The sequence below is a fragment of the Hemibagrus wyckioides genome, linkage group LG28 (genome assembly GCF_019097595.1).
Source record: "Hemibagrus wyckioides isolate EC202008001 linkage group LG28, SWU_Hwy_1.0, whole genome shotgun sequence".
NCBI lineage: Eukaryota > Metazoa > Chordata > Actinopteri > Siluriformes > Bagridae > Hemibagrus > Hemibagrus wyckioides.
This window is the reverse complement of record NC_080737.1, coordinates 3,433,233-3,454,535: the sequence shown is the minus strand read 5'-3', so window position 1 is coordinate 3,454,535 and position 21,303 is coordinate 3,433,233. Positions and strand designations below refer to the sequence as shown.

Below are 21,303 nucleotides of genomic sequence, written 5' to 3'. Positions count from 1 at the left end.
GAAAAGTGTGTATTGTTATAGTTAAGTATGTTTGTGTGTTTGTGTGATGCCTGCCAGGTTGGCTAGACAGCAGGATGTGTACCATTATAAATAATTCATTTTGTTTATACACAGACATAAAAAGTGTGTGTGTCGTTCTCAGGACTATTGAAACCTTAAGAATGTTTACCCGCAGGAAAGAGCGTGTCACTCACCCCGACAACTGTTTACAATGTGTGACATCATCAACTGTATTTATAACCACCACCAGTGTCCTAAAGAAGCCGGAGGAAGGCAGGTACCGCTCCTCTCCCTCCGGCACACAATGGAAAAATAAACGGATACGATTATCGCACCACTGCAGACGCAGGTATATTTATGCTATCGACAAATATCTCGGATGAGATGATTAAGATCCACCACAAACCGTCAGACTGAATCAGAGGCTGCCCACTTTCCTGACAACAGGAAACACATTTAAAAGGGATCAAGGGGAAAATGATTAATCATCCCAGCCACACCCAGGAGCTGTTACTGTACCACAGTGTCACCAGTTAACTGGACATTTTGTGGACACATCCTGCAGTGACAGCATCATCAAGCTAGGCTAGCGGAGTTCGTAACCTTTGCTAGTTTGCTTGTGAACAGGCTAATGATTAAAATGACACCAAAACAGTTAAACCTAATACAAAAGCTTACCTGACATTAGCTAGCTTGCTAGTCTAGCTAGTGTCAGATAACTAGTGATATTAAAAGTAAAAGAATTTATGCAGATAGCCAAATAAAGCATTTTGAACAGCTGATGACACAATTCTGGCTGCCTAAAATCTGGGATGACAGCAAAACATCCTAAAAGACAAAAAAGTATTCTCATGACCTGAAGTTCAATTTGAAGAATGTTTATGCAAGCCTGTTTCCGTTTCACTCACAGACCAACAGCAAGGATCTTCAGCATATAATGTGGCATGGAGGACACACAGTTTTATTGGGATCATCAAAATATTGCTGAAATTTTAAAGTGGCTTAAAAAGAGAGGGACAATGAGGCAGAGAGTGAAACAAGACAGAGAGAGAGAGAGAGAGAGAGAGAGAAAGAGGAAGAGAGAGAGAGAGTTAATAAAAAAGACCAGATGTTGAAAAGTTCCTCCTCGACGTTCCTGCCTCGAAGGTGCCGAAGGTTTGAGATCCATAATGACAGGAAGCCTGGAACCGGCTTCTGGGAATTCTACCTCAGTGCTCGGAGACGTCCCAATTTCCCGTGTTTCATCAGGTTTCACTGATTGGAGTATCTGATGAATCCATTACCCACAATGCTCCCTGTTGCGACAACAGGCCGCTGGAGGAAGAGCATACAAGATGGTAGGACTTGCTGTTTAAGAACCATGGGCCAAGGCCAACTTAAAGAAAACAATCAAGATGTGCACAAAGCTAACATTATGGTAATTTAACGCTAATGAATCATCGTGACACCTCGATGTATGTTTGTGCGCTTGTGCTTGTGCATTCTAAGGACCGTGTGTGTGTGTGTACATGTGTGTGTATGTGCTATTCTAGGACAGTGCTTTGTTACAGATGAAAGTGCGTTGCTGTGTGAGAGAGAGGATGTAGCCGCCTGCGCTGGTTTGTAAACTTGGCTCTGATCGGAGGATCCGTTTGGCACCTCGCAGCACAACAGGAAGCGCTTGTTTACCCCCTAAAACCCTTTTCACTTCCCAAACCTCCTCCTACACACAAAACAAACTAAACAAAAACTCTTTACCCCAAACACAAACACTGTTTACCTGAAAAGAGAACTTTCACCTAAATAATTCATCCTCTTTATCTAACCGTTTCACTAAAATCCCGTCTTCTCTGCTAATGTCTACCGTTTCCCCATAATAACCACATGAAATTCCCCACTGCTTCATAAAAACCAAACTAAAAAGCAACTATTCTAGCAGTATACATCATTTCCCATCATAACCATCCTATGTATATAAAAAAAAACATGTAGACCCTGAATCACTCGCTTGACATAAACATCTGTTTTATCTATAAATCTTTATTGTTTGTGTTGACTAAATACCTCATTCATCTGTGATAACCATTTGACCTAAACTATCTTTCTGGGCAACACACCTCATTTCTTAATAATAACATTCAAAGCTTACATCTTATTACTCTTATTACTCCTCACACTGCACCTCGCACCCTCTGATCTACTAGCACCGCTCGACTGCTTCCACCATCTCTCAGGGTAAGAGGTAGGTATACATCTAGACTCTTCTCTGCTCTGGCACTGAGGTGGTGAAATGAACTTCCCCATGTCCGTACAGCCGAGTCACTGACCGTCTTCAAATGATGGATGAAGACCTACTTCTTCCTGAAACACTTAAACTAGCTCTTATTTTTCCCTGTTTGTTTTATGTATTGTTGTATGTCAATATATATTAAAAAAAAAATCTCCCAACACAGGTTTTAGGCTAATGGTATCCTACGTCCTATTGAACCAGTGTTAATGTACTCATTGATGGAGACTTCAAAGCACTCTTGTACATCGCTCTGGATAAGAGCGTCTGCCGGAAATGTAAATGTAAATGTAGTCAAAATACCACATTTGCTCATAAAAATAAACATCCGTTTAAAAACGTTACCTCTTTTTTTAATGAAAATTCTTACACCCTAACACCTTGTTTGATCAAAATATCACATAACCTACAAAAAGTGTTCAGCCAAAACACTGTGCTTATCCTAAACACCCCATTAATCCACTATAACAGTCTAGCCAGAATACTTTGGCTTAAATACTTAATTTATCTCCCAGAATATACATAAACACCATTTTTCCCCATGGTAGCTATAGGAACAAACATAGTGTTTAGCCAAAGCCACTTTTTTATTAAAAAACTTTAAACCTAGATCTTCTTGTTTGAGGTAAACATCGCAATTAACTCTCAAAAAAATCAGGTCAGAGCACTTGTTTTGTCATAAATACCAAATTTATCCCTAATAATTTGAAAGTTAAGAAGATTTGATGGATCCTCAGTTGTCCCTCTAAGGGAACGTGTAAATGTCCCGAGTAAAAAGACACAACCGGTGTTTCACAATCCAAAAAGATTCCAAGTCGAACCCTTTCTTCTCCACTAAGAAGCATTCGTTATCCAGAGAACCCGTGCAGAAACTTCCTCCCAGATCCCACTACAGCACCTCATTCAGGAACTAAAATGAAGACAGTTTTTTTTTTTTTGCTTCGATACCCAGTCAATGGGTGTTTCTTTTATTTATTTATTTCCACTGAAAACGTTAGAATAAATCCCAATAATGTTTCACATCACTTCAGTTCATATCATTCAATTGAATTTCACAAAGAAACTGCACAAATAATTGAATAGATAAAGTTCAAGACCAGCTATTTAGAAGGATGCACATAGGAATATGATTGAGTACGGTAACTGAAAATACTTCTTTAATAATAAACTCTTTATTTTGGACTATTGTGCATTAAAAAAAGAATGAGGCTTCAGTATGGACTAGTGTGAGTTTTGTGTTAAGATTCATGACGATGGACATGCTGAAAATTTCAAAGAAAGATGCCTCAAGAACCTCACCAAGCCAAGCGTAATGCTTATTATATTAAACACACTTGCTCTCATAATCCATATTCCTGCATCCTGTTTACTCACTCATGAAACCGTCAATTTCCTTATTACAAACATCTTTATAAAGCAGATGATTAAATTAGGTAGCCTTAATTTTTGCCACATATACATTACTGCACAGTAAAATTCTTTCTTCACATATCCCAATTCTTGGGGATTGGGGTCGGAGCGCAGGGTCAGCCATGATACAGCGGGCCTTGTTTAAGGGCCCAAAAGTGGCGGCTCAGTGGTGCTGGGGCCCGAACCCCAATCCTCCAATCAACAACCCAAAGCCTTAACCACTTGAGCTACCACCGCCCCCATGATGATGATGATGCAGTAAGGCCAAGTTAGTCCTGCTCTAATCTGACTGCTCCCTGTGGATCATCATGCCCACTCAAGGCTAAACATTACTCCATGCTGTGAAACATGTGAAAACCCCATGGTACATGGTACAAACATTCTAAGATTACCTTCTTTTAGCAAAACCTGGCTTCGCGCTCTTGATCAGTGATCTTAGGACGCATAACTCGGCAGGTGCTTTGGCGCCACTAAGTTGGCTGACAGCAAAGTTCTGTCAGAGAGGAAAATTTCTCATGCTGAGTTTGAGCACTGATTTGACACTCTTCCACCAATCAGAGGACAGTATATGATGGTTTTCAGATCATACCGATCGCCATAGTATTAGTGTGACAAGTAATAATCACCTAATACGCCAAAAATCAAAGAACCTACTAAAGTGCACTATCAACAAATTAAACCTTCGATCCTGGCAGTGACCCATATTCACACTTCCAGTAGCACTGATTAGCCTAGCTAGCTCTTCAGGATAAGCATTACCAATAAACAGAATGTTTTCCACAGTAACTGCTTTCTATATATAAATAATGAAAAAAAAAACTCTTCCTTAAATGAAACCCTTCCCAACTGGATTTGTACAAACTCGTGCACCAGTTCAACCGGAAATCACTTTTTCCTTCGGCGCATCCTATGCCTGAGATGGATTAAGGATATCTTGTAAGCGTTTACTTTTTTATAGGTTATTTATCTAAACGGTTTAACAATGCACATGAGTGCAAGTTGGATTAAAATGGGACAAGACCCTGTGTCTATTCACGAGCGAGCTCCATTGTTTGGCGTGAACTGGAATAGAGCTTTGTTTCCACCGGAGGAACCATTAGCTGTGTCAGACTGAGGGACTGATGACTCGGCGGTCATTAAGTCTACTTCCTGTTCGCTGTGTGAATAATGGAGAGTACTTCCTGTTTGAATCCTCCTGCCTCAAAGAAACGTGAGGGTCACATTTTTCTATTTCTTCCTGCACTCAGCTTGTGGAACACATGGATTCGAACTACTCGGTTTGTGTCTTGTGTAGTTGTGGTGTTTTTAGTGTCACTCAAATCAAACACTGCTCACGTGTCTATAATATTTGGTTGTTCCATTCTGGAGGCAGCACCTTTTTAGCGAACAAAACCGAAACCTGGTTCAGATTCAGGACGGATTTCAGTGTCAGCGTATGTGGCTGCTGCCTGTACATGACATACCTGCTTTTTCTTGCTAGTTTATTGGTGTACCTGAGGATGGAACCTAAGCCATTTTTCTGCTAACCTATGCTTACTAGCAGGGTTATTCAAAAGAATAACCCTGCTAGTAAGTTACTTTTGGTAATCTACAAAGGCAAATCGGATTTTTAGCTAGCTACGACACGAATAATTCAGTGTAGGTTGAAACCTTTTGACAGGAAGATCAGTGAACAGAATTATGGGATAATGTAAAGCATGAAGGACGCATGTCCATCTTAAACATTCTGGGGAAAAGGCTGAGCAATTTCTACATTCTAAAGAGCAAGTTTGTGAGTCTATATGTTGTTGTTTTTTTATTTTTTTTATTTTTTTACGTCTAGGCTGATAGTTGAAAGTTGACTTGTTGACTAGTGACTCATTGTCTTGTTTAAGTGGTTAGTGAGATGTTATTGGTTCTCTTGTGTAACGTGTTCATTCGCATTGTCTGCTCTCCGGCTTGCGTTCCTTGTGGGACGTCTTCTGCGAGGTCGGGCGCTCGACACCCATGATGACACCCTCAGTCCAAAACGGATCAGAACCAGTCCCAGACAGGGCATGTCCGTTGCCACAGTGATCTCAGAGAACAATGCATGGTCTCTGGAAACATGCGCGGGGCTGTCGCTGGTCTCAAAGTCTCGGACGACGGCGAGAATCTCCTGTCGTTCTGCCTGCTGGACCATCCCTCTAACGTTTAGTACAGCAGAGACATGCTTCCTCCTGAAAGAATAAAAAAAGAAATTATTTGTTTTTATCTCATTTCATCCTGATTCTCCCCTGATTCTCTAGCTTTGTTCTCAAAGAAGGCATGTGCATTTCAGTGGAGGCGTGGCCTCTGCATCAGTCAGTCCAAGTAAAGCAGGCATGGCCTCTGCATCAGTTAGTCCAAGCAAAGAAGGCGTGGCCTCTGCATCAGTTAGTCCAAGTTAAGGAGGTGTGGCCTCTGCAACAGTCATTTTAAATAAAAGAGGCATGGCGTCTGCATCAGTCAGTCCAAGTAAAGGAGGCGTGGCCTCTGCAATAGTCATTTCAAGAAAAAGAGGCATTGTCTCTGCATCAGTTAGTTCAAGCAAAGGAGGCGTGGCTTCTGCATCAGTCAGTCCAAGTCAAGGAGGCATGGCCTCTGCATCAGTCAGTCCAAGTCAAGGAGGCATGGCCTCTGCATCAGTCAGTCCAAGTCAAGGAGGCATGGCCTCTGCATCAGTCAGTCCAAGTCAAGGAGGCATGGCCTCTGCATCAGTCAGTCCAAGTCAAGGAGGCATGGCCTCTGCATCAGTTAGTCCAAGTCAAGGAGGCATGGCCTCTGCATCAGTTAGTCCAAGTCAAGGAGGCATGGCTTCTGCATCAGTTAGTCCAAGTAAAGGAGGTGTGGCCTCTGTATCAGTCATTTCAAGTAAAAGAGGCATTGCCTCTGCATCAGTCAGTCCCAGTAAAGGAGGTGGGTCTTACCACTACTCTTTTTATGTTCTGCAAAATGTTTTATATTGTATCTCATCGATACACTTGCGATCATTTGCTGTTGGACAAAAACTACAAAAATGAAACTTCTGACAGTCTGTTTAAAGCATCTCCAGTAGCTGATCTGAGATCTGTCTTATCACTCTGCAGTGACACTGAAACTGTCCGAGTTTAACTGACAGAGAAGATCAACAACAGGAAGCAGTGACCATATGCAGGGTCACAAGTATCACTTTGATCTGTTTACACAGAACTGCCAAGTGTGTGTGTGTGTGTGTATAGAACCAGTGTCTTCACTGGAATGTTTTAGCATTAGTGTGTGTATCTTTTCTGAGTGATGGCACCGGCGAGTCTCCTGTGACCTGGCAAGTACAGGAAGTAGTCCACAGCGACTTCCTGTTGGCTGAGCCGAGTTGTGCGTCAGCAAACAGGAGCACTGCCAGCCAATGACAACACACACACAAACACACACACACACACACACACAAGTGATTTGGTTCCGTCAGAATGGCCTGTAAGAAGGATTTAAGGTTCACGTCAATCAAACTGTCCCCTAGACCCTGTACGCTGAATAACAGGATCACGGAAACGTGTGCATTATCTCTCTGTCTCTGTATATCTTCCTCACACGCAATTCCGATCTCTCGACTGTTTGATTCTCTCTCTCTCTCTCTCTCTCTCTCTCTCTCTCACACACACACACACACACAGGACTGGTCTTCAAACAAGCCTTCTATGTCTTCCATGTTATTTTTCACTTTTAATCAAAAAATGATGAGTTAAGCTTCACATGCTCTTCAGAATAAATCACACCGACATCAGGGTGTAGTCTCTTGGCATTTTTAGTCTGCACAATGACACTTTTTACACTTTGGCAGTTGACTAAATGAACACACACAAGCACTTTGATTCTCAATATGCGACTGCTTTAAGGGGCGGAGCCATAAATAAGGGGGTGTGGTCATAAAATGCTGATTTTTTTTGTTTACAAAATGGCTCAATCTTTGATTAGTTTGTATTGTAGCTTTTCCTGGAGTCTTCTTTTTGCTAACTTTCTCCTGGTCAGTGCAGTACTATTTTCTCCAGTCACAGGAAGCGTTTCTTTTTTTGTTTGTTTGTTTGTTTGTTTTTGCAGGTGTTCAGACACATTTTGAGCCAAAAAAATAAAAACACGCATTAGGTTTAAGACTCCTTGTGTCCCGCCTTTTCCACATGCACCTCCTCGTCTTGTGCCAGCCGATTCTCTGCACTATTCGTAGGGAATTTGGCACTGTGGCGCGTCACAACCCTCCGTCTCCAAGGGGACTATTTTCGGCGAGACATTCTTAAGAGTTCAGGAAGGTGAAGGGTGTTGTGAAAAATAGCCGTTCTGCAGAGACAGGAAGAGGTTGGGGTCGAGAGGTTCACTTATTCCTGAATGAAGTGCGCCTGTGACAGACAGAGTTCAGAGCCGCTCGCTTCCGTCTGCCAGCTCTGCACTTCATACGGCTGTTATAAAAATGATGAAGCGCTTAGGGTGTTAAAGGGTCCAAAGAGATAACGCTGAGTAATGGGTCATGTTTCTGCTGCACGCTGCAGAGAAATGTCCTGTTCTGTGTGTGTGTGTGTGTGTGTGTGTGTGTGACTGACGAAGAAGGAGTGGCTTCTCTGTCCATCGGTCTGTCTGTAATAGTGGCAGCTTTTCCTAATTGTTGATTAATCATGGATCAAATGAATGTGTGTGTGTGTGTGTGTGTGTTTGTGAGTTTGAGACTGACTAAGACTGGCAGTCCCAGTGAAGAAGGAATGTCTGTCAGTCTGTCTATAACATTGGCAGCTTTTCCTGATGATTGATCAACAAGTCAACCAGTCAGTGAGTCAACAATTCAATGAGTCAACAAGTCAAATAGGGAGTCAAATGGCCTGTGAGTGTATAAGTCAATATGTCATTGAGTCAATAAATCAATGAGTCAACAAAATAAAGATTCAATAAGTGACAGAGTCAATGGCTCAATAATTCACTAAGAAAGTGAGTCAATTGAGTATATGGCAATTTGCAAATTATTCAATATGTCAATGAGTCAATTCATCATGAATCATTTTGCTTGATTAATTGAATCAGTTAATTAATCCCAAAGATACTGTACATTAAGAATTTCATTGAGATATCCATGTTATTGTCAGATGTTGTGTGTGTGTGTGTTTCATACCGAATATCTGGGAACTCCTTCACCAGGACTCCCACCTCTATCTGAATAGAGGGCGTGTCCTCCAGGAGGATGATGTCAGCCAGGTGACCAATCACATTGTCCAGCCAGGAACAGGTAGACTCCTAAGAGAGAGAGAGAGAGAGAGAGAGAGAGAGAGAGAATTGAAAATTAGCTCATCAGAACTTAATAATTTGAGTGATACTGTAGATCTGTAGGCTGGTGTAAGTAAAAATGATTGATACGCTTGAATTTTTCCCTCTCGCTGTTTCTCGGCTGTAGTTTGTATGTTGGGAATTTGGAGTTCAGAGCTCCTCGGTGTCCGATTCTGACCCCTTTATGCTACCCAGAGGAGTTTCACATAGGCATGAGCTATAAATATCCTCCAACACTCTCGCTCTTGTCCGCAAACTAAATATCCTCTGTGGAATTAAAAGCTTGTTTGGGCATTTCCACGGAAACAGTTCTAAGCCGCAGAAAGCCTTCAGAGACGGCAGGCGGGAAGTGCCCGAGTGGCCCACTTCCTGTTTTCCGTTAAGATGATGGACGGGTTGTTTAAGTGAAACACTGGACAGATAAGGTTGGCGCTGCTCATGCACTCTAACACGGACACTCAGAAAAAAATAAAAAGCTCAGCTGACTCTGTTCTCGCATTTTCTTGGAACTGTAGATAAGATTTTGCAACCGCGCTGAGGTTCTTCTTAATGTTTCGTTTAAAGCTTGACATCAGTGAAAGTGAACAGAACGTGTGCAATATTGTCAAGAGAACACAATGATACATGTATTTGTATATATTGGGGTGTGTGTGTGTGTGTGTGTGTGTGTTTACACATACCAGGTCTTTAAAAAGTGCTTTGAGCTGTCTGGCCTCGTCCTGCAGCCGGAATGCGAGTCTCTTCCTCATTTTGAGTGATGTGCAGATGACCCGCCCCCTCATGATTGCGCGAACGTATTCCACCATGACCCGCCTGTGCACCTCGTTCACCAGTGTCTGTCAATCAATCAGTTAAGAATCAATGGATCAGTGATTCAACAAGTCGTTGAGTTGACAAGTCAAATCAGTGAGTCAACAGATCAATGAGTCAACAAGCCAACGAGTCAAATGGCCTTTGAGTGAATAAGTTAATGTCAATGAGTCAATACATCAATCAGTCAATGAATCAATAACCCACAAATCAATGATTCAATAAGTCAATGTGTCAATCAGTCAATGAGTCAACAAATCAATGAGTCAAATAGTCAGGGAGTCAAATGGCCAGTGAGTGAATAAGTCAATATGTCAATTAGTCAATGAATCAATAAGTCAACAAATCAGTGATTCAATAAGTGACAGAGTCAATGACTCAGTTATTTAATAAGAAAGTGAGGCAATGAGATATTGAGTACAATATATCAATGAGTCAATTCATCATGAATCTTTTTGCTTGAGTAACTGAATCAGTTAATTAATCCAAAAGATACAGTACATTATGAATTCCAGTGAGATATCCTGGTTATTGTCAGATGTTTTTCTATGGTGTGTGTGTGTGTGTGTGTGTGTTGTACCTGATAGGGAGGACAGTCCATCCTGCGAAACTTTTTAAAGTGCTGTTTGATGGAGGCCTCAATGCTCTCATATGCTTCTGTGTTGTTCAGCCATTTCTTTCTGAGCAGTTTATCAAAGAAGGGCTAGATGGCAGAGAACACACACTGTTAGACAACACACACAGAGGAAAAAAATCATCAAATCATATTTGTGTGTGTTTGTGTGTTATATCTTACCCTAATGCTTTCAAACAGTCTGTCGGTGAGAACTCGTACAGACTGGTTGATGATGCGTTCGAGTGACGAGCGCGCTCTGTGGGAGGAGTCTTCACTGCCGAGGGGGTCACATTGCCTACAGCGTTCCACAAAGCTCCTACACACACACACACATTACAGGTCACACATTACACTACATTTGAAGTTACTTGCAGTGAAGTTGTGTGTGTGTGTGTGTGTGATTGGCTCTGTTTATAGATAACAGAGATGTGAGTGATCAGAAGAGCTCCTGAACTGACCTGAAGGGAGGGACGCAGTTGGCTAGAGCGATGGTGCGGGACACGTAACCATCAGCTCGATCCCCAAATTCTGCCTGAGTCTCGTGGAACATCTCCACTTTTCTCTGGAAACTAAACGCACAAAAATATTCTTTGTCAAAATTTCACACACTATAATCGTCATTATCATCATCATCATCATTATCCTGCTCCTCACCTGTGAAGAAAGTCAGCTAACCCTTTGAGAGTGCACCTGGCCACTCGAGCTCCCAAAGGCTGACTGACACCAGTCGATCTGTCCAGGTCCACCTTCAGCCTCTGACAAAACACACACACACACATAATCGTCTTTATGACACGAGTGATTACGTACACTAATAATAATGTCCAATCACTCACATAAACAATAAATTCTGATCGCTCACAGTAATGAGAATGCCCCATCATTCACAATAATAATAATAATAATAATAATAATAATAATAATAATAATAATAATAATGTCTGATCTCTCTGAGTAAGAATAATGTGCACTCAGATACACACACAATTACACTCATGTATATATACATGTGTATGTTTTACCTGTATAATTGACCGTGCAAGGCCGGACTGGTACTCCTCAATGTGTAAAGTCTGAGACCATCGCTTCTCCTCATCCTCCAGAACCTGAGAGAGCTCCATAGTTACCTTATCCTACACACACACACACACACACACACACGCACAAAACAGTTCATAGATTACATTACATTTGAAATCACTTCCAGTGATTGTGTCCCTGTGTGTATATGGGTTAGTGTGTATACTTGTGTATATTGAATGTGTGTGTGTGTGTGTGTGTGTGTACCCAGACAGTGTCGAGACACTCCTGTTCCAGTCTGTCCATGACCTCGGCAGGAAGCAATGGCTCGAGAGCTCCACAGTCTATAGACCCCATAGCACCCACCGTGCCCAGCACATCCCTGCAACACACCCCTCCAGTCAGCCATAATGCTACAGCCCAAAACTGACAAGCTGTGTATATGTGTAACTGAGTGTATACTGGGGTTATAAATATCTCTAAATATAGGAAAACGATTTTGTGTTACTTGTTAATTTTCACAAGTCCCCTCCTGCCTGTGAGGTGAAATACAATTACAATGAAAATACAGACAAACATTTTCTGTCTCCACTAAATGACCCAAGCTCTGAATTAGTTGCCTTTTTGAGAAGAGAGAAAAATGGGGTATCTGTTCTGTCAGGGGGCAGGGCTTATTACTGGACCAGAAACATTTTAAACACTTTTTAAAAGTCAGAGGCTACATCTATAAAATGTTGTTTGGGATCTATTCTCGGAGAAATGGTAGCAGAAGGTCTACCTGTTGTAGATATTGTAGACCCAGTCGAGCAGTGAGTAAATATCAGTGATCTGCACTTGTCCTGCAGTGATGGTTCGGAGACGTTTGGCCACGCCTCTGTGGTAGCTCTGCATGTACACCTGAAACACAGAGAACTCCTTTGGGTAAACTCCCACCACGTTCCTCCTTGCTGCATCCATGTCTTCCACCACTCTTCCTCTTAGTCGGTCCAGGAACATGGCCATCTGACCAGCTGTGATACCCCCAGGCTGTGGCAGTGACCAATCAGCAGCCTCTCCAACTGCCTCCGCCCACTTTTGCCTCAGCCTCCGGGGACGCTTGCTGGAACGGACCCCCTCAAACAGGTTGGACTGTGCCTCCTGACGCTGGTCAGAGTGGGCCCTCTCACGCAGGTCTGACGGGGCCTTCTCATGCAGGTCAGTCTGGGCCCCGTCATGGAGCTCGGAGTGAGCTTCCTTGCGCAGGGCCCAGACGCGGTCGGCGTGCTCCTCCTGCTGGATCACAAGCACGACTAGCCCAAGCTGGGGGCCGGCACATGGCTGGCGAAGCGACTCGCGCACCACATCCCACATCTCTCGCTGCAGTGCCTCATAGAGCAGCTCCACATCTTTGATTTTCCTCAAGCTTGCGTCCCAAGCACTTGGAGCCTCATCATCACACTGGCCTGCCAGGGAGAGCCACAAAGTGGAGGACGGAGGGGGAGGGGTTGTAGGTGTGGTCGTGGGGGTAGTGGGCGGGGTTTGCAGAAGGGTGGGGTCAAGTTCGCACTCTCTCTCCAGCTCTTGGATGTGGGTGTCGGCCAGCAGGAGGTCTCGCTGATTCACCAACTGCAGGATCTCAAGGACTGAACAAAGAGTGAAATGATTTTAGAAATTTATATATACAAAACAACCTGTGAAAGGTTTAAACCATACTGTAGGACCAATTTACGGCAGTTCTCAGAACCATTAATGGGGGGTGTGTCATTAAGTGTAACGTCCATACACAAGCTCAAAGACATGCCCTTCAACCTTTCTGAGATTCACCTGACGATCAAAAGGAAGTTTCCCTTAAGTAACTTAAAATCCTCTCAGTAATGACATGCCTTAATACTGTACTCATGCTATTTATGGTTTTATATATAATATCATTTATGATGTAACTATAAATTTACTAATTACATTAACGTCATGGATTCAAAGTGAAACACCAAAGAACTAGACACCAAATACGTCTTTGTTGATTGTAATTTTCTGGTACATTTGGTACAAACCACGATTTGAAATAACGTAAATCAAAGCCCACTCTGTCGTGTGAGATGTGTTCAGAACACGAGAAATGCGTTATGTACTGTGGGAGAGTGTGTTGTTGTCATTATGGGTGTTCTCGCAATTAGAACACTCTGACCGTTGACGCAGCTTCTGGCGAGAGTCTCATCAGAACAAATGCTCAGTGAATGTACGTCGTTTCCTGATTTTTCGCGGTTGATTGCCAATGACTCAGATGGACCTTAAGACCTTGAGCTACTTATTAAGAGCAAAGCTTTGTGGGTGAGGTGATGAAGTCCCCGGCCGTAGACGGAACAGACTTCCGGCCTGTTAGTGATCCGAGAGCACGTCGATGGGCTGCCAATAAAGGGATCAGGGTTCACAGGTGTTCAAACTTCTGTTCGTGTAATTCAGGTCTGTTTAAGTATTCAGGTCAACGCACTTTCTGTCTCACTCGGATGAGGAAGAAAAGAAGGCGTCAGTCGGGTCAGGACCTGGTGCTTGTTCATTTTGATGTGCTGACTATAGAACAGCAACGTAAACAGGTTGAGGAAAGACGTGGGTCATGGCATATACATGTTCTCAATCATGGCTTTCTCTCCCCGTTTCCCACTTTCAGTGCCTTTGTTTGTTTTCTTGCGTAATCCAGAGCCATTATTCAGCATCCGTACATAAATTACACAATGACCACAATAACACAACCGTAAATTTAGCCTTGTAGCATCCATACAAAACTAGCAACATGAGCAACAAGGGTAATTTTTACCCGCATGACTTTTTAAAAGTTCACATTCCACATGATGCCTTGATTTGTTCACATGGAAACACTATCCAAGAAAATGTCGTAATTACAATGTCAAACACCTGAAGGATTATGTTAGATAAGCCACAAAGCACCAACACAGAACAAGGTTCTCACCTGAGAGCGGCTCCCTGCGCTTGATGGGCGTCTCTTCCTCTGGGTTCTCCTGCTCGGCCTCCTGGGAGTCACGGCTGGTGAGGGAGTCTCCACGGAGTTTGCTCAGGCTGCGCAGGAACGAGGGTCGACGGTCAGCATCCTCGTCATCCTCACCGTTCAGCTCCCCCTCAGGGAGACTCTCTCTCCGCTCGCTCTTCTTCCTCCTGCCTGCTAACCTGGACCAGATGAAGGGAAAGGTGAAGATGAACTCAGCAGTGTAACAACTATCACACATGCAACACAACTGTAGGACGTTGTTATTATCTTCATACTACGATGATGAGGTTAAACCAGACAGAACCAAACAGTGCCAGGGTTCAGGTGGTTATGGGAAACAGCCTCTGTAACAGTTTAAGAGTGGAATTGTTTGGCACGAGCTTAGAATTCCACAATGTTCCCCTTTCCCCCAAAGGTAATCGAGCCACCAAGGCATATTTTGTGTCCAAGTGTGTTTCTTTGTTTCTGTTTCGGAGAGATGAGTAAAGAAAGTCTGTTGCACCCAAAATCTTTTCTTCTGCTGTGTAACATTATGCCTACTGACAACTTTAGGACATCATTATCATTCCACCATCCTAACTCTCCTCTTCCTTTTAGGAGACATTGACTGTACTAGGCAGACACAATGATCCAGACCAACCAACATTTTATCTCATTTTATACAATTGAGGGTTAAGGGCCTTGTTCAAGGGCCCAGCAGTGGCAGCTTAGTGGACCAGGGATTCAAACTCACAACCTTCTGACCAGTGGTCTAACGCTGTAACCACTGAGCTACCACATCCCTTAAAAGCAGCTCACTTTGAACATTGAACTTAAAGGAGTGTTTTGTCATTTTTTTTAATAGTGCATCTTTACCTGAACCAATCATATAATTTCAATGAGATCTTATAAAAACCCCAATGTGTGACATTTCCATATTTTAAAATTGGGAAATTTATGCTTCTGTTTCAAATGTTCAGGCCCAGAAATGAGCTCAGCCACTTTAAGAAAAACAGTTGCTTGACGCTTCATAGTTTTTCGTAAAGAGAGGTATATAGTTTAATCAGCGAGGGTGGGCCAGTCAAGATTCACCTGTCTGTCAACAGAGGGCCATCCTTTCATCAAATATGTTCTTTTACAAACTCCTTTGAGGTTTTTTTTTCTGTACAGTTATTTCCACATGCACTTAACACATTTGTTAGGTTCTAAGCATGAATAAACACTAAAATTAAAAAAGAAGGAAGGAGAACTGAACGAGTAAAAATGGACGTGCATTCTTTTCATTACATCAGCTCTCCCGAACACAGCCCTCTTTACATTTCCAGATCTATAACTCTATAGTTTTTTTTTTAATTTCATCTGCTCTCTCCAGGAGTGTTTCCCGAGGCGTGTGTTCTTTAGCCAGTTTCCTGAATAACTCCATAAGAATTAATTAAGCAGAGGTAGGGGTGAACGGACATGACCTGAGCGTTTCATTGTGTCGCTCCTGTGAAACAGTTTTCTGTGTATTATAAATAAACAAACGGATGTGTGTTTGTGTGTTTACGATGGAAGAGAGACACAGCCCACTGAACCAGGGGAAACAATGTACCTGGTATTAATAGAGCCAATCTTTCCACAAAGACCTACCACATACCACACACACACAGCACTAAACAAGCTAATTATAAACAGCCATGCTACTGGCAGAATCTGGTGCGAATGAAGCTTTCATTTTGATCAGCCATGACGTTAAGCTAGTGTCAGCTGAACACAGACACACACACACACACTTCATGTCCTCGCTTTTCTAATCTCATTTTTAAATAAATGATTCACTGACCTCAGCAGGGTCATGATCTCCTCAGATGGCCTCCTATGATTCTTTTTCTTCTTCTTCTCCTTCCCGGTAGTGGGTGTGGCTGGCAGGGTGTTGCTCCACACGTTTCGTCCGGTCATGCGCAGCCCCTTGCTCAGTTTTCCCAACGTCTTGAGCGGTGACGAGCCGCATATCCTCTCCAGTGTCCCTCTCAGAGGAGAGCTGCCCTTCGACCTGTCTGTGACCTTCAGGCCTCCATGCAGCTCAGCGTTCACCTCGTTTTCCATTGCCTCGCCCTCACGCGATGACCTTGTCATGCCCCGTCCTCTCTCCCATACCCCACCTTTTTCCTCATTCCAACCCATATCCAGGTCCACGTCGTCAAAGGGGTTGAGGCTGGATGGCGGAAGGATGAGCTCACCATTGCCATGGTTACTCTGTAGCATCATTTCACTGTTGTCGTGGTTATTCTTAAGCATCACCTCACTGTTGCTGAGGTTACTCCTGGACCTCCCAGGGATCTTCTTCAGGATGGGCATGTTGGCTCCGGGGAGGGTTCAATACTGGGATACAATATGGCTGTGGGTTTGTCCTGTCAGCAAACAGATCAACCAGACGCTAAATTACAGAATTTAGAAATGTAGCATTTTAAAAAATGTCAACCTTTGTTGTCTTTTGAAACACAGAAGTGAATTTAATTGGAAATTATAGTTTGTGTTCTAAAGCTAGGACAGTGTTTCTAGGCACTGTTAATACACAGATTCTCAGCATTAAGATAGCTAACAACTCTAACAGCACGGACATCCCTCCAAATTACTGAATTCAGGTGTAGTTTTTCAGGGGTTGGGCTCGGCTTCTTATTTCCAGTAAAAGGAACTCTTAATGTTTCAGCATACCAAGACATTTTGAACAATTCCATGCTCCCAACTTTGTAGGAACAGTTTGGGGCTGACCCCTTTCTGTTCCAACATGACTGTGCACCAGTGCACAAAGCAAGGTCCATAAAGACATAGATGAGGGAGTTTGGTGAGGAGGAACTTGACTGGCCTGCACAGAGTCCTGACATCAACCCCACAGAACACCTTTGGGATGAATTAGAGTGGAGACTGTGAGCCAGACCTTCTCATCTAACATCAGTGCCTGACCTCACAAATGCGTTTCTAGAGGAATGGTCAAAAATTCCCATAAAAACTCACTCCTACACTTTGTGGGAAACCCTTCCCAGAAGAGTTGAAGCTGTTATAGCTGCAAAGGGCGGGCCATCTCCATATTACATTCATGTGCATGTAAAGGCAAAATCACAAAACTTTTGGCAACATAGTGTATGTAGCTAAAGACCCAAGGAAAGTGGGACAAAACTATCAGAAATGTCAACATTTACTTCAGAAATATCGTTTGTTTACTACTTTCAGGCTCCATACTACTGAAATTACTCTCCAAGTACATTTAGCATTAAATGCTAAACAACCTTCCACAGCCATTAACACTGTATTACGACTGTGTGCTTATAGCTAGCATAATATCACATTTTTAATTTAAGATTAAAGTCATGAAAGTATGTAACATGTATTTCATGTGGAATCTTCTAGAAAACACAGTGAAAACATAACCGTGTCTGAATGTAGCATGACAACAAAACTAGCAGAGTTTTTTATATTATAAAGTTTTATATTATAAAGAGAGAACTTGGTAAGAATAAGGAGCAGTGTGTGTGTGTGTGTGTGTTTGCTTTGCTTGGCATGAGCGCTAGAGTTTGTTGAATTAGTGCCGTGTTTTCACTCCGGGGTCTGGAGGTGTATCCTCTTCCAATATTTTTATCTCGAATAGGAAACCTGATTCATAAATATTGTACGCCTGAGAGGAAAGCGCTGTTTATTTCTCTGGTAATATGTGTGTTTTGAAGACAGTTTTATATAAACAGCGAATGGGAAAAATTGTGTTTTGTTTGGCCTCGGCTGCTGTGTGGGTTCTTCGGGTCAACCGATAAAACTGAACAATTACACGTGAGAAGCAGTGACACTAGGTGAGATGGAAATATTTAATATAGTTAGCACAGTGCTAACAGTGTAGAGATTAGAGACGAAGGTTGGGTAATGTGAACCAGCTCACTTTAAAATGCTAGCGTGTGAGTAAATAAACTAGCTAAGCTTTAAAACAGAATTAGCTAAACAGAAACAGCAAGTTAGCTAACAGCACCATGAAGTAAGATATTAAATATGATGTGTACTGATGTATATTCTCGCTAAAATACTGAATGATGTAAGGAAATAAATTGAATAAAATGTTCTTTGGTCATGAATTTGTTTATTTCATTAGCAGAGAGATTCTGATGAATGCCTGGCCCTATGTTTAGCATTAGCTTTCACCTTTAAAGTATTTCCACAAAATTTATGAAGAAAAATCTTTCTAGTTAAGACAAAATAAATATTTCTCATAAGTTATGAACACTGTCTGAGTAGCTAAACTAACTCACTAGCCAGCTAGCTAGTTCACTGCTATAAAAATGAAGTTCTTGGTTCATGTTGTTATGAGAATTCTTTATTTGATTAACTTTCAGCTTTTTTCACAGCACTTGAATGACTTTTTTCAGGAAAAACTTCCTAGTTAGTCAAGTTTAGCAGCCAGTGATCAAATTTTCTGAGGCAACTGTGGCTTGAAATGATAAATATTTCCACTTACATTATTTTTATACTTGTTTTTCCATTAGCTAAGAAGGTTTTCCCTAAAAATAAGGTCCTTCAGTTGCTATGGAAATACCTTAAAGCTGAAAGCTAACCAGAACAAACCCTCAGCTTGCTAGCTAGCTGCTGTCACTCGCAATAAATTATTAAATAAGGCTTAAAGTTATAAGCTCTACACTGAACTTATACAGTGATACACACCATCATGGTTGCTAGACTAGAGCAGATGATGACTCCAAGAAGAAATGACCTAAAAATATAAAAAAAAATGCAAATTTTATGGCTAATCTTTAACTACATGCAGGACTTTGCTACATTTTTTTCTTCATCCAGCTTTCACGAGTCTGAGGAGAAAACACCTATGGCGTATGTGTGTGTGTACATGTCAGGACATCTGTGTAACTTAAACATGATGTACAGATACTACATTACCAACACACACACACACACCTGTTCCTACAGGAAGGTCTCTCCCTAGCAGATGAAGCAAGTCAGCATGTGGATGTTCATACATGTGTCAACACTCACACAATCCCTCTCTCTCTCCCTCACACACACACACACACATACACACACACACACACTCAGACAGACACAGGGCATGTCATTAAGAGCAGCGTGTGTGTCCGTTAACACAGACTGGTTATGATGTGTGGCTCACAGTGTGTGTGTGCATTAGTAAATACAGGGAAGCACAGTGGCTCTGGACTCATAGAGAGTCATAGATACAGAGGTTATATAACCAACACAACGTTACATAAAAGGGATGAAAGGATGGACGAATCCTCACGTTAACACACACACACACACGTTTAAACGCCCGTGTTTGTGTTTTCACCGATTAGATTCCTGTTAAAGTCTCTCAGTACTTGTTTATCAGTTTACAATAAACTCTCACTCTAGTTCTGTGCAAAAGTTTGTGCCCCCTACTACAGGTGGGTTTCTGGTTTAAAGAACCCCTGTACAAAATAACAACATGCGGATCCTGAAGTGCTAAAAACTAGAAAATCCTACATTTATACTGTAATATTTATTTATTAACTGAAGTCAACATTTTAATCATTTCTTTTTTTCACACAGATCCAGGATCAGCAACATTTGAACCGAACCTTATTTATAACTGCTTCATTAAAAGAAACAAACTGAAGCACTGACCTCAGATCAGCATCACCTGGCAATTTCCTTCCAACGAGGAAAGACTTGGATTTGATCAGTGCAGTATATTTGCAGAAATTGAATCATTTTAACTCAAATTTAACTTTAAATTTTAATTCTGAAATCTGAGCTCCTTCATAAAACCTAGTGCTGATCTGTTTCAGGAAGACTCAGTCACCTCTAATACCTGTAATACACCTCAAATAAATATATAATTAATTAATATTTTAGAATGAATTCAAGTTACAATTAACAGGTAAACGTGATTCTGCACACTCTCGTGTGTGTGTGTGTTTTTCAGCACTTTTATCCACAATATCTCCATGTTATCATGCAGTGTCTTTCTTCTTGTACCTGATATCACTCAGAATCTTTATTTAAAGTGTCCCTGAGACACAGGCTAGACTGCACATGCTTTCAGTGAGACTGAGCGATTAAAACTTATCATGAAAATCAGTTTAACACTAAAACACATTTAACATAACACCAAAATACCGCAAAAGTTTACACACCTGCGTGACAGTTAAACATTTTCCATCTAGCATTTGTGTTTTAAAAAAATTTAACATTCAAATAATTTCAGTTATTCATTATTTACACACACACACACACACACACACTCATTCAGACAGGTGGTCTTACCTTCAGCTCCAGTGGACAGGCTCTTCACTGCTGTGCCATTCCCGTGTGTGAGGGTCCACAGAAGCAGTGTGGGTGTGTGTATGTGTGTGCATGCACGCGTGTGTGTGTGTGTGTGTTTCTTCTTCGGAGATGCCAGACAGGTCTGATGGAATGTCGGCCACCGGCATTTCGTTTGCTACCAGATGCTGATGTGTTATCCTGAGGAAACAGAGGCGCCCTCCCTAAACAAACACACACACACATAATACACTCATATATATAATACACACACACACACACACACACACATAATACACTCATATATATAATACACACACACACACACATAATACACTCACATATATAATACACACACACACACACACATAATACACTCATATATATAATACACACACACACACACACACATAATACACTCATATATATAATACACACACACACACATAATACACTCACATATATAATACACACACACACACACATAATACACTCACATATATAATACACACACACACACACACATAATACACTCATATATATAATACACACACACACACACACATAATACACTCATATATATAATACACACACACACACACACATAATACACTCACATATATAATACACACACACACACATAATACACTCACATATATAATACACACACAC

At 41.8% G+C, this 21,303-nt stretch overlaps 1 protein-coding gene across 1 annotated transcript; it reads right to left on the bottom strand.

The window, feature by feature from the left end:
- Window positions 1-3,612: 3,612 nt before the first annotated feature.
- exoc3l2a (exocyst complex component 3-like 2a) lies at window positions 3,613-20,847 on the bottom strand. The gene is made up of 13 exons (XM_058383265.1): window positions 20,635-20,847; window positions 16,181-16,748; window positions 14,344-14,558; window positions 12,178-13,021; window positions 11,667-11,781; window positions 11,402-11,512; window positions 11,034-11,134; window positions 10,838-10,948; window positions 10,560-10,695; window positions 10,344-10,466; window positions 9,634-9,789; window positions 8,802-8,923; window positions 3,613-5,874 (listed from the first exon to the last, which is right to left on the bottom strand). Exons 2-13 carry the CDS (start codon window positions 16,693-16,695, stop codon window positions 5,565-5,567), a joined length of 2,859 nt encoding a protein of 952 aa, XP_058239248.1. The 5' UTR covers window positions 16,696-16,748; window positions 20,635-20,847; the 3' UTR covers window positions 3,613-5,564.
- Window positions 20,848-21,303: the final 456 nt, after the last annotated feature.

Bases quoted from the DNA above. Each gene is read 5' to 3' on its own strand.
- exoc3l2a (XM_058383265.1), bottom strand. From the start codon at position 16,695: ATGCCCATCCTGAAGAAGATCCCTGGGAGGTCCAGGAGTAACCTCAGC. The intron at 10,467-10,559 runs GTAAGATATAAC...TCTGCCATCTAG, and splicing joins GACTGTTTGAAAGCATTAGG to CCCTTCTTTGATAAACTGCT. The intron at 5,875-8,801 runs GTATGAAACACA...TTATTCTTTCAG, and splicing joins AAGGAGTTCCCAGATATTCG to GAGGAAGCATGTCTCTGCTG.